General features: G+C 34.2%; 1 protein-coding gene across 2 annotated transcripts in view; it reads left to right on the top strand.

Annotated features, from left to right (window-relative positions):
- lifra (LIF receptor subunit alpha a) overlaps positions 1 to 17868 on the top strand; it is a 72829-nt gene extending 54961 nt beyond the window's left edge. The window contains 8 exon segments of one of the 2 annotated variants that reach the window (NM_001014306.3): positions 359 to 563; positions 2650 to 2832; positions 3223 to 3324; positions 8567 to 8716; positions 11157 to 11294; positions 11388 to 11484; positions 13272 to 13338; positions 16127 to 17868. In NM_001014306.3, the coding sequence (NP_001014328.3) occupies positions 359 to 563; positions 2650 to 2832; positions 3223 to 3324; positions 8567 to 8716; positions 11157 to 11294; positions 11388 to 11484; positions 13272 to 13338; positions 16127 to 16696 (1512 nt within the window). In that variant the 3' untranslated portion in view covers positions 16697 to 17868. 2 annotated transcript variants of the gene reach the window in all.

The raw sequence follows: 17868 nt of genomic DNA, 5'->3' as shown, positions 1-17868 counted from the left end.
AATAGGATTGTTAACAAATTATTTGTTGCACTCTTCCATTTACTGCGCTCTAGGTTTACACAACTATGACGATGTCCTCTATTAAGAAACCTGAAAATGTGAAAAGCGTTCATATACAAAATGACTCTATAAATATTAAATAATTGATTAAATAATGCATTTGTTGAATTTTTTTTTATTTAATTGAATTATCTGAGAAACTGTAGTGGGGTTTTTACCCCTGTCTCCTAACCTACTCTATTAGCCAAATGCCGCTACAGTCTGAACATCATGTTGTTGTTGTTGTTGTTGTTGTTGTTGTTGTTGTTGTTGTTGTTGTTGTTATCAGTAAGGCTGGTGTGTGTTTTCTGCCCTTCAGCCTCTGTCTGTTAGTGAAAGTCACGGTGCACTGATCAGCTATGAAGTTTTCCGAAGCGGCCTGACACCAGTAGTTCTTTCTCCTGGGAACATTAGCTATCCCATCATGCCTGACAGCGGCAGTGACATCACCGTTTCTGTGGCAGCACGCAACCCAAAAGGTCTCTCTAAGGCATCGAGTGCGACTGCACCAGCATATAGAGCAGGTAGAGGAAACCGGGAGCATTTGCACACAGCATTTCAAATATTTCCTAAATGATGTTTAGCAGAGCAAGGAATTTTTCACAGTATTTCCTATAATAGTGTTTCTTCTGGAGAAAGTCTGAATTGTTTTTTTTCCGGCTAGAATAAAAGCAGTTTTTATTTTTTAAAAGCATTTTAAGGTCAATATTATTAACCCCTTAAGCATTTTTTTTTTCCGATAAACTACAGAACAAACCACTGTTACACAATGATTTGCCTAATTACCCTAACCTGCCTAGTTAAACTAGTTAAGCCTTTAAATGTCACTTTAAGCTGAATACTAATGTCTTGAAAAGTTTCAAGTCAAATATTATGTACTGTCATCATGGCAAAGATAAAAGAAATCAGTTTTTAGAAATGAGTTATTAAAACTATTATGTTTAGAAATGTGCTGAGAAAAAAATCTCTCCGTTAAACAGAAATTAAGGAAAAAATAAACGGGGGCTAACAATTCGGGAGGACTCATAATTCTGACTTCAACTGTATATAGTTATGGGGGAAAAACAAGAGACGATATGAATTTATGATTCATAATTATGTTTGAATAAACCCGTTTTACATGTGCATATATAAATATTGTCATATATTTAATGTTATTTGTAGTTATTTTTATTTTATGCTCTGCAAATTGTAGACATTTATTACAAGTTTAAAATACAAATGTTGTAATTTAGAGCATGAAATGACAATCAGTCATAATACCAAAAAGGCCATGTTTTCAGATATGCTTAAGTTTATTTATAACATCGCAATGTCCATTTTTTTTAGCCTGGAATAATTCTGATTTTCAGTCAAAACAAATATAAATACAGTTGTTTTACTGAGCAATTGTCAATTTCTGCTTATTTTGTCCAGTAGCATCATGTAAATAATTACATTTATATATATGAAATAGTAATTTGTTTAATGTTTTGGTTAATATTGTTGTTATACAGTAAGTTATGTTATATATTCTACTGTCTGTAGAGCAAGGGCAGCTAAAGTTAATCTTTTAATTCTACATTTTATTTTCCTTTTCATAGCTAATATTAATAAATAGTTTGACATTAAGATAGCTTCCATCTTTTCTGTGATTTCTAGATATCATAGGCACAATTGTTCTTTAAGTTGCTTGTTAAATTTTTCACGTTTGTTTTAGTAATAATTGATGAAAAATAGAAAAACTGTAACCTTATATTTATATGTACAATAATAGGTAATGTATTTAGTAATTTTTTATTGTTAATATTGTTAGGAAATTTTATTTATTATTAAAAGGGCACCTAAATTTAATCCATTAATTAATTCATTCATTCATTTTCTTGTCGGCTTAGTCTCTTTATTAATCCGGGGTCGCCACAGCGGAATGAACCACCAACTTATCTAGCAAGTTTTTACGCAGTGGATGACCTTCCGGCCGCAATCCATCTCTGGGAAACATCCACACACATTCACACACACACTCATACACTACGGACAATTTAGCCTACCCAATTCACCTATAGCGCATGTCTTTGGACTGTGGGGGAAATCGGAGCTCCCGGAGGAAACCCACGTGAACGCAGGGAGAAATTGCAAACTCCACACATAAACGCTAACTGAGCCGAGGCTAACCCTAACCCAGAGACCTTCTTGCTGTTAGGCGACAGCACTACCTACTGCGCCACTGCTTCGCCCTAATCCATTAATTCTTTTTATTAAATAATTAATATTTAACAAAACTAGTTTCTCGATTTCTTGATATCATAGATTAAATTCACAAAACCTTTAAGTTTCCTACTTAATATTTCCTCTTCATTTTATGAGTCAATGACGAAAATGATCCATATTTATATTTTCAAGAAATTAATATATTATAATTAAGTTAATCATTTTTTTAACATTTATACAAATTTATATATATATATATATATATATATTTTTTTTTTTTTTTTTTTTTCATTTATTTATTCATTTACGTGGCAATAATTTAGTTGTTTAAATGTTCTAAATGTTGTAGTCACAAGGTAAAAAGGCAAGTGTTAACTAATCTACATTGTATGTGTATCTGTGTGACCTCTTTTGCTTTAGATTCTCAGCTGTCTGTCTCTAAGCTGCTTGGCACCGATGGAAGATTTGATCTGTCCTGGCAGCCGAGTGCCAATGCCAGCAGAGGGTATGTGGTGGAGTGGGTTCCGAGCAGCTGCAGTGGACTCTGCCCCGTCCAGTGGGGGAAAGTTCCAGAAACAAATAACAGCTTCACTATAGAGAGAGGTCAGCCATTAACTGGATACAAGACAGTTTAGTAAATATGTCAACAAATGTGTCTGTTTGGACTCTTAAAAATGTCTGCACGTCATTGAATCATTGTATCATTTTCTGTTATTGTGCAGCTCTAATGCATACCAATGATTACCAGTGTTCAGCATTTTTCAAAGCATCTTCTTTTGTGTTCAACGTAAAAAAGAAGCTCTAAAAAGTGAAATGCTGAGTAAATTTTCAGATTCAAGCTATTTCCCTTTCCAAATACTTTCAAGATCACTTTATCCCACACACAGTTGTAAAAATCTACTGGAATGTGCGTTTCTCAATGCTCATGTTTACACTGGGACTGCATGTGTTCTCCATGCGCCTCAGTGATTTCTGCATCTCTGCTGATTTCAGAGTCTCTGGAGGAAGGAGTGAAGTTCACCGTGTCCGTGTTTGCTCTGTCAGCCGGATCTCCTTCACTGCTGCAGAGGTGGCAGGGATACTCGCAGGAGATGAGTAAGACAACCGTCACCTTCAAACACACCTCACACATGCAGACTTTACTGTAAATACAACATTTTTTCCAGCTATAAATCAAGTGTGAATGTTCAGTGAAACTATTAAACACTCTGTGGTGGTGCCGTGTGAATGGAAGCATTATATGACACACAGACAGCCAATGGAAATAGTTAGTTTGCAGGATTTATGTGTCTAAACTACTTTTGGTTTATTGGTAGGGCTGGGGATATGGGATATATGGAGAGTTCAGATGCAAAAACCTTTAAGTGCCGTCTGAAATTTCCATTAAAAATGAACATTATTCTCAGCCTTCTTTGTTTATATTGAGATATTTGACTTTAAAGACCAGGAAGAGGACTTATTCTTTGTCATAAAAGAGATATTACTGAACATACACATAGGAGCCTGATAAAAATGCTCATTTTAGAGGTAATTTCAGACTGCATTCAGAGGTTTTTGCATCTGAACTCTTCATATCATTACTGTGAAATATTTTTTTATACATAGTGACATGCAAGTAGGGTTGTAACGGTATGAATTTTTTACGGTATGGTAATCGTCTAAAACAATACCACGGTTTCGCGGTATACGGTATTAAATAGTAATTCTCATAGCAAAGACCCTGAAAAGAATAAGAACCCGTTTTCTGACTGAACAAAGGTTTTATTTCAACAAACTTTTGAAAGAACCATTTTAATAGAACTATAGAAGTCTTTTATAAAAATAAACTGAAAAATCTCCCATTTTAATAAATTAAATTAGAAGGAATAAACAAGCAGGGTCTTTTAAGATTAGACAAAAATAAACTTAAACTGTCCTTCCTTATAAGCAGGATAAATGGGAGACCAAAAGTGCAATACCAAGTTTATGGCTGTAAACATGTATTTAAAGCGTTGTTTTTTTCAGTCTAGGTTGTGATGAAGAAATGTAAGCATGTTGAGATTTTCAGGACTTAATCTTGACCGCTGAGGTGAGAGAATGTGTCCACTTGTACAATGAACAAATAAAAAAATAATAAATAATGTGTCAAAGTCCAAATAAACATGGTGCAAATCCTCAGTAAAAAAATAGATATAAATATTTACTATACTATAAATAGTTACATAACGAAACTAGATTCAATATGGAACATCCTTAGGTTTTATGTGCCAGCATGGATATGGTTGTCTGTGGATATGGATTTGGATATGGTTGTCTGCAATGCAGACAAACAGCTGCATCTTCATTTGTTTCTTTTGAAAACAGCAAGAGCAGCAGTTCGTCTTTGCTGTGTCACTGTTTTGTCATGTTTCTGTGCTGCTGTGCATGCAAAAGTACTTAGTATGAGAATTATTTCATGCAAAACTTTTTTTTTTGCGTTTTATTTAGCCGCGCAGAAATGTATGCCTATCTCTCATTCCGTGTTGTTCAAAAAGCTCAGTGTTGGTCCACAAACAAAAGCGTACCTAACCCTAATCGTGCACGTTCAAATCGTGGTAAACCGTCATACCGGTATATTGTTACAACCCTACATGCAAGTAAGTGAGGGTAGATAACTCAGGTAGACATCTGAGGAGTTTTGCACAAAAGATAAGGGATTAAGTTAAGGTTTTGAGGCTATCCTGGCTGAATTTAGACTTGAGTCAGTTGCATGAAAGCAGGCTAAATTAAGCTAATGCAAGGTACATTAGAGATTTATTTTCGCAGCTAACAAACAAGGCTAAGATTAATCCTAGTAATCAATATGTTAGTTTTGTTGTCAATGCTACATTAAACGAGTCACTCCTAAATAAATTAACAGAATAAATCAATAAATGACAGTCACTCCATGCTCTTGGTTATTTACATATATTTTCCAACTATTAGAATTAAAAATAAGCATGTTTAATTGTATTAGCAATAGTTTTATATGTTCATATATGGCTGTTTTAAATTTAAAAGGCCATGAAACCTCCCTCTTTCGGTTTAAGTCTACCTCAGAAATTTTTTAAAGACTGCTCCAAGATGAGCACGGAGGAGGAGTGAGTGTGGCTGGCAGAGCAGGGCAAAAAGAGTGGAGCGAACAATTGTTGTCAGTCAGCTCACAAGATTAAACACAAACCGTGAGGAGACGGATGATTTTATAGTATTACAAAGTTAAAATGCAAAAAAAATAAATGGTAATTTAATGCCCCGCTGCATTTGTTATTCATAATTTCATATACACATAACCACAATTTGTTATATCATCATAAAGATAATCATGTTTATATTAACACTATGGGATCTATTTTGACGATCCATGCGTAAAGTCCAAAGGTCATGCTGCAAAAGCATTAAGGGCGTGTCAGAATCCACTTATGCTATTTTAAGGATGGAAAAAACTGCTTTGCGCCGTGGCACCTGGTCTTACAGGGTTGAAATGTTGGGAAATGTGTTGTACGCACAGACATCCATTAGCCTACATATTTAATTTCATTTGTTAAGCACAAAGATTTGTTTTAAAACTATTTCTAAATTCAGTTCTAATTTCCAGCAAACGAATAAATGAACAATAATAACGAAGTGTGGTCAAAATATTGAGTTATATCCCAATACACATACGGTGCCCCATATGGTCCAAAACCTGACAGGTGGGCAAATCTTATCTTGTTTTTTAATAAAACAAATATTAATATGCATATAAAAAATAACACTGCTAATAATAATAACATTATACAAAAGCAAATTGTCATGAATAAACTGAACCCCCCCCCCCCCCCCCCCCCCCCCCCGAGATTAAGGCATGAAGGCAGTAGAGCTGCACAATTAATCGAAAAAAGATTAGACTCCCAAGGTGATCTTAATCCAGCATTTCTGCGATTCTGTCAATCATATTTTCAAGTTCAGTTTATTCATGTTTGCTGAAAAAATAATTTGCTTCTTTGTTTTTGTTTTTTCCCGGCTTCTCCTTTGTTTTTTCTGCATCACTCTCACATTTGCCATCGGGATTTAAAAGCATGTCAGTAATCACGCGCACGTTATTGTTATTAGCTCAAGAAGTTCATTATTTCAAATATAGACGCGCACGTGAGTACTAGCTAGAAAGCGAAACCACTCGTGCTGTAGAGTGGCTCGTAAAAACTAAGGGACACAGGGTAGAATCTGCTATTCTTCTTGGCTCTGTGGCTATTCATCAAGACAGCATGGTTTGTTATTATATGTATATATTATTACGGTGTAATTTATCGGCTGTGTATTTAAAACATGGCGGTTCCTTTGTTTTCATTCTGGCATGTTGCGTGAGCGAATGACGTATCTCTGTAAATCAGTAGTGTTCAGCTGTGCGTCTAGCTCCGCCTTTTGGTACCCTTGCTACCCCTTTGCAAAGGGTGACAAAAAAAGTGGTATAGTACGGTTTGATTCGGTATGCCTTTTGACAGTGGAAACGGCCATAAAAGCGTACCGTACCGTACCAAAACGGCCCATGTGAGTGTCTGTGTGAGTGTATGGGGGTTTCTCAGTACTGAGTTGCAGCTGGAAGAGCATCTGCTGCATAAAACATATGCTGGGATAGTTGGCGGTTCACTCTGTTGTGGCGACCCTTGATAAATCAGAGACTAAGCTGGAGGAAAATGAATGAATGAATGAATGGTAACCACTAGTTTAAAGAACTCATGACGCTGGTTGACAAGCACAGTTTTAGTCTTCATTAAGTTTGTGGAGAACATATAAAAGCCTGACCCTTTCTTTTTATTTAATTTTTACTTGTAACTCCAACTTCAAATGCATCATGAACAACAGCAATTAAGATAAGCAATCCACCAAATCAATTTCAACTATTATCTGTTGCTCAACTCAATACACTGATGAATCAGGATATTCATAGCATAGATGGAGGTTACGCTTGGCTTTAGAGAGCATTTTATTGAACACGCTTGTATTTAAAAATGAATCTGCAACATTTGTTTGGTCAGTTATGGTTACAAGGCCTCTGACAGCAGATAGACATTGATTTAAAAGCCGCAAAAGCTCAATTTGGATTTCACAGGCTCTTAAATTACATTAGCCGTTGCTGCTAATGGGATGTATTGATGTATGCTTAGTCGCACTGTCTGGAATCGGTTTGTTTGTCTGTTGTATGTAGATATATTCGTTCGTTTTTTTAAATGTCCCATGAAGTGCTTTAAAATGTGCATTTTTTTATTTGATGTTTGACATAATCTCAACTGAAGTACAAAAAATGGGTGGGACAGAGAGTAGCTCCTTCCCTTTTTAAGAAAATCGCCTGTAGTGTTTCGTTTTTTTTCAGCTCTGCTAATGAGTAGTTGAACTTCAAGCACAACAAATAAAAAGCGTCTTGAATGGGGCGGGGCATGTCAGATACAAGAAAGCATTTGATTAGTCAGTAGATTTGATGAGAAACTGAAGTGTGAGGTGAAGTGAAATTACATTGATCCATTTAAGTGTACAAACTGCAAGCTTTGGATGTTTATATTGGTTTTATGTTTTAAATTTTGTCACACTAGCTTACAGATATCCCTAAGACTAAACAACTGAAATGAACAATTTTAGGTTATGTTTTATTGGAAGTTGTTTTGGTTACAGTATCATTATTATACATCCAATACTAAGTAATATTAATTAGCAATTTATTTATTATGTAATCAGGGTTTCATTTGGATTTGATTGGTTTTAATTAATGTACACATTACATATAATGTGCAACAAGGACATTGTAACAAAGTTTAAATTAGTTTTCCCTCATACAAAACAATTTCCAGTATTAAAGCTGACTACACCACTTACATTTATTATCATACTGTGTCCCTTTAAGAAATGAAGTTTAAGTGAATAAAGTGTATGTAATATTGTAGTTGTTGTTGTTTTTATTGGTATGACCTTTAACATCTAGCTAAGGGACCACCAATGAATGCTAGTCTTTGGGCTAATTTGTGTACATTTAAGTTCTTGGTGAATATTGATTAATGTACACTGTCCCTTGTTATGAAAAATAAACTTAAACTTGATAGAGCCCTGTGCTTCAGTGATAATAATTAAGTCGCCATTTAAATATTTTTTTATTGTCGTTCATAGCAATATACAAAATCACGACCTTCTTACATTTTTTTTTATCTTAAGAAGCCAGGTCATGCTAATTTTGCCACAATGGCTAAGATAATGGCTGTTTCGTGCCTACTTATTATTGGAACTTATTGGAATTATTTATACAGAATCTGAAAAAAATATAAGCAGTTACACATTATAATCAATTTTTTTGGTTCCCTCTTTTTTTCTATAGTTCCTTCACGGTCTGTTCGTGAACTATCAGCCAATCAGACTGGCTCGAATGTGTTGTTGTCTTGGAAACCTGCAGAGATGGACTATCAGCGAGGATTTATTCTCGGATACAATATCTATATGGCGAATGCTGCACGTCTGGATCTTATAGGTAAGCGCACAGAAACAGCCAATTCACTGAAAAAATTACTAAAACCAAAATTTGCAATTGTTTTTTTTTTTTTTTAAGTTAATAAAAATTGTTTAAAATGTGTTTAAAATCCTCTCTGTTAAATAACATTTTATATTAAACAACACTTTATTAAAGTTAAACAGCACAAACAATTTTTAAAAGAATAAACAATATATATATATATATATATATATATATATATATATATATATATATATAAATATCTTTAGTTGGTAGATTACCACAGTGTATATGTAATTTGTTGATGTACTGTACAAATACTTATAATACCAGATCAACAGATATACTATTACTTAAGATGCCATGTTTTCATTAAGTTAAGTAGATCTGCATTTTCTAGTAACGCTCCGTATTTATTGAATGAGCTTGAGTTTGACACTACATGTGGACTCTGTACCATCTATCACAATAATTACAAAAATTTAAAAATCTGTGTTCTATCATCTTTATTACTTTAAGTATCCTTTTGTGTGTCTTTGTATTGGGATATTTGTATTTATCTGCAACTATGTCTTGAACTGGACTCCATGGTAGAAGTGATATTGTATCTCAATGGGAACTCCCTGATTAAATAAGTAAAATGATAGATAAAAAAAAACATTTGAAAAGAGTGTTAAACACGTTAAGTCAACATTTGAGACAAGTTTAAGTTAAGTTGTCCTAAAAGTATTAATCATTCATACATAAAGCATAACTTAGAATAAGGTGATAAATTGCAGCTCATTGCAGAATGTAGCAATATATTTAAAATTGCAATATTTATTGCGACTTAAGTATCGTTATGATAGCATAGTGTGGGGACTCTGAATCCCACCCTTTTATACATAAAAACTAAATTACACTGTTAGTAAATACTTAAACAAATCTTTTGTAAAACAATATTTTATCAATGTCATATATTTAGATTTATCGTGGAATATTGCAATATATTTAAAATAAAAATAATATGTATCGTGACACATTTATTGTGATGGTATCATAGTGTGGTTGGATTGTGGGAGAATCCCACCTTTATACAGTTAAAGTCAGAATTATTCGCCCCCCATTGCATTTTTTTTTCTTTTTTAAATATTTCCCAAATTATGTTTAACAGAGCACGGAAATTTTCACACATTTTTACAGTATGTCTGATAATATTTTTTCTTCTGGAGAAAGTCTTATTTGATTAATTTCGGCTAGAATAAAAGCAGTTTTAAATTTTTTATGACCATTTTAAGGTAATTATTAGCCTCTTTAAGCTATTTTTTTTCGATAGTCTACAGAACAAACCATCATTACATAATAACTTGCCTAATCAACCTATTGAAGCCTTTAAATGTCACTTTAAGCTGTATAGAAGTGTCTTAAAAAATATCTAGTAAAATATTATTTACTGTCATCATGAAAAAGACAAAATAAATATTAGAGATGTAGTTATTAGAGATGAGTTATTAAAACTATTATGATTAGAAATGTGTTGAGAAAATCTGCTCTCTGTTAAACAGAAAACAGAGAAAAAATAAACAGGGGGGCGAATAATTCAGGAGGGCTAATAATTCTGACTTCCATCTGTATGTATAAAACAAATTACACTTATACTAATAAATACTTGTATAAATATTTTTTATGATCAAATATATATTATATATCTTTCAACTTCAACTATTATTACAATAGCAAAAATGTTAATAAATGTCATGACACAAGTACTGCATCATTAAGATAACGTAGTGTAATGATGCTGGTGAATCCCACCTCATATGTATATAAAAAAATACACTATAAATACTTCTATAAATATTTTTTTAAAATGAAATAAACTGTGGGGGAAATAAGTATTGGCAACACATCAACATTTTTCTTAGAAAACGTTTCTAAAGATGCTGTTGAGTTGAAATTTTCACCGGATTTTGTAAACAACTGAAGGAATATAGACAAAGAAAACAAGACTAGTTATTTTAGAAAAAAAGTTATGTGTAATAAAATGAAATGAAACAGTAAAAAAGTATTGAACACATGAAGAAAGAGAGGTGTTGAAAGGCAGTGAAAGCCCAGACAGCAGCTGAAATCTCTCAGTAGTTCTTCAGCAACCCTTTGCCCTTCATCAGTGTAAATGAATATAAGCTGCTTCAGTCCAACATCTACATTAGCAGGAGGATGAAGATGAAACCAGGTTGGACATTTCAGCAAGACAATAACCCAAAACACAGCCAAGGAAACTCTCAAATGCTTTCATTGAAAGAAAATCAAACTGTGGAATGGCCCAGCCAATCACCTGACTTGAATCCAATAGAAAATACCCAATAATGATCAGTTTGGATAAATGAGACTCACAGAACCATCAAGATGTTTACACTCTGTTGAAGTCTGTGAATAAAAATATCTTTAACAAGTCATCTCTTGTGGTGTTTTCCCCTAGCTAATCTCTCGGACCCTGAGGTGCGCTCGTACAGGGTAAAGAGTTTGTCTCTGAGCTCGTATAAGTTTATAGTGAAGGCCTACACCTCAGCTGGGGAGGACACAGGGACGATGGTGTCCATAAAGATGGAGATGGACAGTAAGACATTATGATGATTCTTCCACTGATCTGTAGCCTTATACATTGTTCATGTCAGCTTTTGCTTGTATTCATTTTCTCTGTTCTTTCAAGCTGCCGACATGTTGTTTGTTGGCATCCTCGTGCCGTTGGTGTCCATGTTCTCCTGCATCATCCTCATCAGCATCTGCTGCTACAAGAAGCGAGCATGGTAAGACTTAGTTAATGGGCTTTAATGGCATTTCTATAGTGATTTCATTTGATATTTTCAATGTAAATGGCTTACAGTATTCATGTTACAGCAGTCCTATATAGTACCTGAATATAGTATAGTAGATGTATATAGTACCTATAAATGTAAATTATTTTAATCTATTTTTTATCTTAATTGTTATCATTATTAAGCCAAATTTCTTACTAGAAATCAGCATTTTATATTTTTATATAATTTGTAGTTATTTGGTTGTGTTTTTAATAGTGGTGGGCTGTTATCGGCGTTAACCTGCTGCGTTAACGCAAGACTCTTATGGCACGATAAACAAAAAATATTGACATTAATCTATTTTCAAAGTTGGGTTTGGAGCTGGGTCTATTCTACACAAGCTATGATAACTTTCACCTTGATATTTTAGCGCGGATGTATACCTGACTGGTGAACCGTTTGACAAAAAAGTGCCCTTTTGAATAAAATCAGCAGGATGCCTGACTTTAAATACAGTTCGGCAGTTTCACTTTAACTCATGAACATTTCATTCAAACTGCGGTATTAGACATAAATAAGGAGTAAGGACTGGTGAGAGTGTTATGGAATTTAATAATGCACGCCAAAATGGAAAGAAAAAAAAACGTCCGCGTTTCGCCATGTGTGTGTGTTTGTGTGTGCGGTCCTTTACTGAGAGCCCCGTGTATGGATATTGTTGGAAAATGTGGCGAAAAGTCCTACATGAAATAATACGAGGCTTTAAGCTGCTCTATATGACTCCGGAGGCAACCCAATTAAAAACAATGGAATTCCTTTTGCGTCGGCATAGTTACGCCAAGGGGTACCTTTGGCGTTCTCATACTGACATGCAAGGTGCTTGACCACGCTTTAGATTTAGACGCCTTTGAGGTGAGTGGGTTTGGGGCGTTTACTTCAATAATGCTACTAATATCTGCATACTCCACGTTTTAATTCCATTTCTGTTTAGTTCAGTTGTGACTTTAGTCGGATTAAGGTAATCAAAAATCGCTGTTTGGAATTTATGCAGTCCTACAGTTCAAAATCCATGTTTAACTGACACTAACAGTTACACAAGTACATCTTATTGAACATCATTTATTTTCATCCCCAATTTTCATAGCAGAACAGTTTCTCAAGCAGTTTGTGATGCATTTTGGAAACAGGAGATAAGCCCCTGGTCTGATGCGCCACCTGGCTTGAGAAACCCGCTCTCAAAGACTTCAGAATTCAAATGAGCCAATTTAATCTAGATTAATTCTGAGATTAATCTAGATTACTCTAGATTTAAAAAATAACTATGCCCACCTATAGTTTTTAATGTTTTCAGTTGCTTTACATAGTAGTTTTTTACTCTGAAAATTTCAAAGAATTTTACGTTGATAGCATTGATAATTGTAACATTGGATTAATCTTTATTTGATCTTAAAACACTAAAAAAGGTTTAAAAAAATCAAAGTATTTTATTTTATGTATCATTCCAATGAACTGCTTTATTTAAAACTGATCAATCTTTTTTTCAGTGTGCTTCAGCATGTATTTTGATATTTAGAATTTAATACAAATCATTACATATAATAATGATATATAATTTAATAGAAGTGAGTTTTAATAGGTTATACAATGTAGAAAACAAGTTTGTTTAATTTGGTATTCCTGTTTCTTTTTGTTACCTCAATTAATTTGACTGCAATATTTTAACTTTTAGTTGACAAGAACAGCTCTCATCTAAATCTGTTATTAATGCATTGCTTTTATTTCCTATTATTTAATTCCAGGGTAAAGAAAGCTTTCTATCCTGAAATCCCTGGACCTAAAGTACCTGGCAACTGGTCGTCTCCACAGGTAAAACTTTTTTAGTGGAGTTTGCTAAGGCAAGAATTAAAATGACTAATTCCAACATAAAATAGATTATTCTAGAGGATTCCTGATTGTGTAGAATTATATTTGTCAACAAACAAGCCTTTCAGTAATATGAAAATTGGCTAACTGTGGAAAGGATTGCCTTCATTATGCATCCGGGTAGGAAGATAAAAACCTCATGTGTCTGGAAGGAAGTTAATTCCTTTTTTATATCTTGAAATCCTTTTTTTCTTTGTTTACATGCATGTGATTAGCCATGTTTCTATCCAAAGATGTGACTTAGACTTATGTGCACAACTGGAATATTGCATAAAACATTTGTAAATTTAAGCACTGTTTCCATTCAACGAGTCAAAGAGAACAAAATCATCACTTCCTGATGAATTGGTCGCAAAAATTAAAAAGGAAAAAGTGTGGGCCTTTTCTTGTATAATAAACTGCTTGCACCTCAAAAGGCGAAGATGAAATGCAGGGATCGTGCGATGTTAATTGATCCCATCCAATGCCCAATTTTTAAAAGAATGACTTTTTGATGTGCTTTTTGATAATTTTTTTGGTAAATGTTTTTCTATTGTAGTTTATACACATTATTTCTTATAGGATAAAAAGTTTATCATACTTAGTTGTGTGTGTAAGATTTTGATATTATTAATAATTATTATTATTTTTATCAGAAGATTAATGAATGTGCGTTGAACTTGTATTCATAACACAAAAAATATTGTATAAAAAATATTGCAATGGAATTTGCTGTGGTAGGAGGCTCCACTGTGGGCCTTTTTTTTTTGTATAATAAATCACCTGCGCATCAAAAGATGAAGACAAAAGCAATAAATCTGCGGTGAAATTGTATTCATATCACAATAAACATTGTAGAAAAGAAAAATATTGCAATAGAATTTGCTGCGGTAAAAAATGCCACTCTGGGCCTTTTTCTTTATATAAATTACCTGCGCATCAAAAGATGAAGACAAGAGCAATGAATGTGCTTTAAACTTGTATTTATACAGTATCAGAATAGATTTTGTAGAAAAGAAAAATATCACAATGGAATTTCTGATGGTAAGAGAATCCACAGTGGGCTTTTTTTCTTGTATAATAAACTACTTCTGCATCAAAAGGTGAAGACGAAAGCAACCAACCTGCAGTGAAATTGTATTCATATCACAATAAATATCGCAGAAAAGAAAAATATCAGAATGGAATTTGTTGCGTTAAGAAAAGCCACTGTGGGCTTTTTTACTGTATATAAATTACCTGCGCATCAAAAGATGAAGACAACAGCAACGAAAGTGCTTTAAACTTGTATTTATATCACAATAAATTTAGTAGAAAAGAAAAATATCGCAATGAAATTTGCGATGGTAGGAGAATCCACAGTGGGCCTTTTTTTCTTTTATAATAAACTAATTGTGCATTAAAAGATAAAGGCGAAAGCAACTAATGTGTGTTAAAATTGTAAATGTATTTATATTGCAATAGATTTCATAGAAAAGAAAAATGACGCAATAGAATTTGCTGTTGTAGGAGAGACCACTTGGGGCCTTTTTTGTTTTATAATAAATAACTGGTGCATCAGAAGGTGAAGACGAAAGGAACGAATGTGCAGTGAAATTGTATTCATATTGCAATAGATTTCGTGGAAAAGAAAAAATATCGCAATTGAATTTACGATGGTAAGAGAATCCACAGTGGGCTTTTTTTCTTGTATAATAAACTACTTCTGCATCAAAAGGTGAAGACGAAAGCAACCAACCTGCAGCGAAATTGTATTCATATCACAATAAATATCGCAGAAAAGAAAAATATCAGAATGGAATTTGCTGCGTTAAGAAAAGCCACTGTGGGCTTTTTTACTGTATATAAATTACCTGCGCATCAAAAGATGAAGACAACAGCAACGAATGTGCTTTAAACTTGTATTTATATCACAATAAATTCAGTAGAACAGAAAAATATCGCAATGAAATTTACGATGGTAGGAGAATCCACAGTGGGCCTTTTTTTCTTTTATAATAAACTAATTGTGCATTAAAAGATGAAGGCGAAAGCAACTAATGTGTGTTAAAATTGTATTTATATTGCAATAGATTTCGTAGAAAAGAAAAATGACGCAATAGAATTTGCTGTTGTAGGAGAAGCCACTTGGGGCCTTTTTTGTTTTATAATAAATAACTGGTGCATCAGAAGGTGAAGACGAAAGGAACGAATGTGCAGTGAAATTGTATTCATATTGCAATAGATTTCATGGAAAAGAAAAAATATCGCAATTGAATTTACGATGGTAAGAGAATCCACAGTGGGCCTGTTTATTAATTTACTTAGCATCCCATTCAATGCGAATGTAATAATACTTTACAAATTGAACTATTAAAGACATCTGGTGAATTTGTGTACGTATGATAATAAATATTGCAACCGAATTTGCTGTTGTAGGACTGGGCATTTTTCTTATATAATAAATTACTTGCTCATCAGAAGATGAAGATAAAAGCAATGAATGTGCATTGAAATCTTATTTATATCGCAATAAATGCCGTAGAAAAGCTAAATATTGCAATGGAATGTGTTGCTGTAGGAGAACTGTGGGACTCTGTGGGCTTTTTTTCTTATATAATACATCACTTGCTGATCAGAATATGAAGATGAAACCAATGAACGTGTGTTGAAATGTAATTTATATCGCATTAAATGTCGCAATGGCGAGTTTGTCCAATATCCTACAACCCTACTGACTAACCTGAACGATTCATTTTGTGTTTGTGTTTAGGGGCCTCTGGACATGAAGCCGTCTCCACACAGTCTGGTCCAGATCGTGGAGAGTCCAGAGTGGGATATCACAAAAGAGAGTCTGGTTTCAGTGCCAGAGGAAGAGGAGAACGAAAACATGGAGGTGGACACAGACTCCGATGAACCGGCTCTTCTAAAATACTACAATCAGGTTGTGGGACACGGCTCTCGCAGCAACCAGATCTCCGATTCCTCCGGCTCCTCCACGGCCTCAGTGGACTCCACACAGACCGAGATCACCTATGCCGGCATCCAGAGCCCGACATCATCACAGGGAGCCCACAGTGGAGGATACAGGCCTCAAATGCAGCCTTCTGAGAATCCAGACGAGCCCCAAGACCAGCTGGATGATGATGATGATGGCTTGAACACAGGATATAAACCCCAGTGCTCCTGGCAGATGGACTCTCCAGAGGCGGAAAACTTCAGCGGTTCGCTTGGCAGCCCTACATCCATAACATCATCCCAGTTTCTCATCCCAGAATCCTCAGAGGAGAAACCGCAGTCGTCCAGCAGCTGGTTCCACAGTTTTCTCTCTGGGAAATCCTGAAAACGCAGATGTGTGAGAGGATGATATCAGGGTTTGTGCACCTTCTGGAAATCCTTCACTATTATTGTCACTACTGTTTTTTTCGAGGACTTGTGTTTCTGACCAGAGAGGTAAATTACTACTGAAGAGCTGAAAGATGGCTGTTTTTCATGCTCTCGCCCTAAGCAGTATGACGTTTGCTCCCTAGAAACACTGCTTTTGTTCATTTAACAGTGTTTGTGTCTCTTTTAGCAGTGATTACGGTAAAATGGAGACCATTATAGAGTATTTTATGCATATAAAGGGATAGTTCACGCAAAAATGAATGTTTATGCTCTATTTGCTCACCCTCAGGTGGTTACAAACTTGAGTTTTTGTTTCTGTTGAACACATAACATGATATTTAAACAAATACTATAGAAGTCAATGGTTACAGGTTTCCAACATTTTTCTAAATATCTTCTTTTGTGTTCAACAGGAGAAAGAAAGCAAAGGGTGACAGAATGTTCAGTTTTGGGGTGAACTATTCCTCATAGCAACATTTCAGTCATTTTTTGTCCTACATTTTCGTAGCAGTCAAATGTAGGCTTTGTTTGCGGATTTTCATTTCAAAAGACCATTTGTTCTCAAATCTACGCTAGTTTCAGGTGATTTTAAATATTTTATGTAGCCTCAAGCTAGTTTCTTTCTTCCAGTGTTAATGTATACACACTTGCACATTGAATAAGCTGACAGAACAAAAGGAAAGCAGAATGGGGGGAAACGAACCTCTCGGATTTAGCTTAAATCGTGCATGAATGTCCACTGTTTGCCGAACACATTTGTTAAAGTGTTTACATGATCCTACATTGCGTGTAAAGATGCGTGTAAACACTGTGGCTTCATGATGGCATGTAGCTAGTTAGTTGTGTGTATTTGTGTTCAACAGATCTTGCTACACGGTATTGCATTGTAAAAACTTTACTTCGCTAAGGTTGCACGATTTATTGGATAATGTATAATATTGGAAAAATTAATTGGGATTGCAACTCAAATATTTAAATTTGCAGTTTTTTCCCAAGGTGTATAATAGCAATATGACTTGTTATTATTTACAATTATTAATCTTAAATTAATAATATATTTTTATCTTTTGTTTATTTGTTTAATAGTACAATCACTCAATAATTTGATTATTAATTTATTATTATTAT

This window comes from Danio rerio, chromosome 5, assembly GCF_052040795.2.
Source record: "Danio rerio strain M-AB ecotype USA chromosome 5, GRCz13ab, whole genome shotgun sequence".
NCBI lineage: Eukaryota > Metazoa > Chordata > Actinopteri > Cypriniformes > Danionidae > Danio > Danio rerio.
The sequence above is the reverse complement of the archived record's forward strand: the minus strand, read 5'-3'. Positions and strand labels throughout refer to the sequence as shown.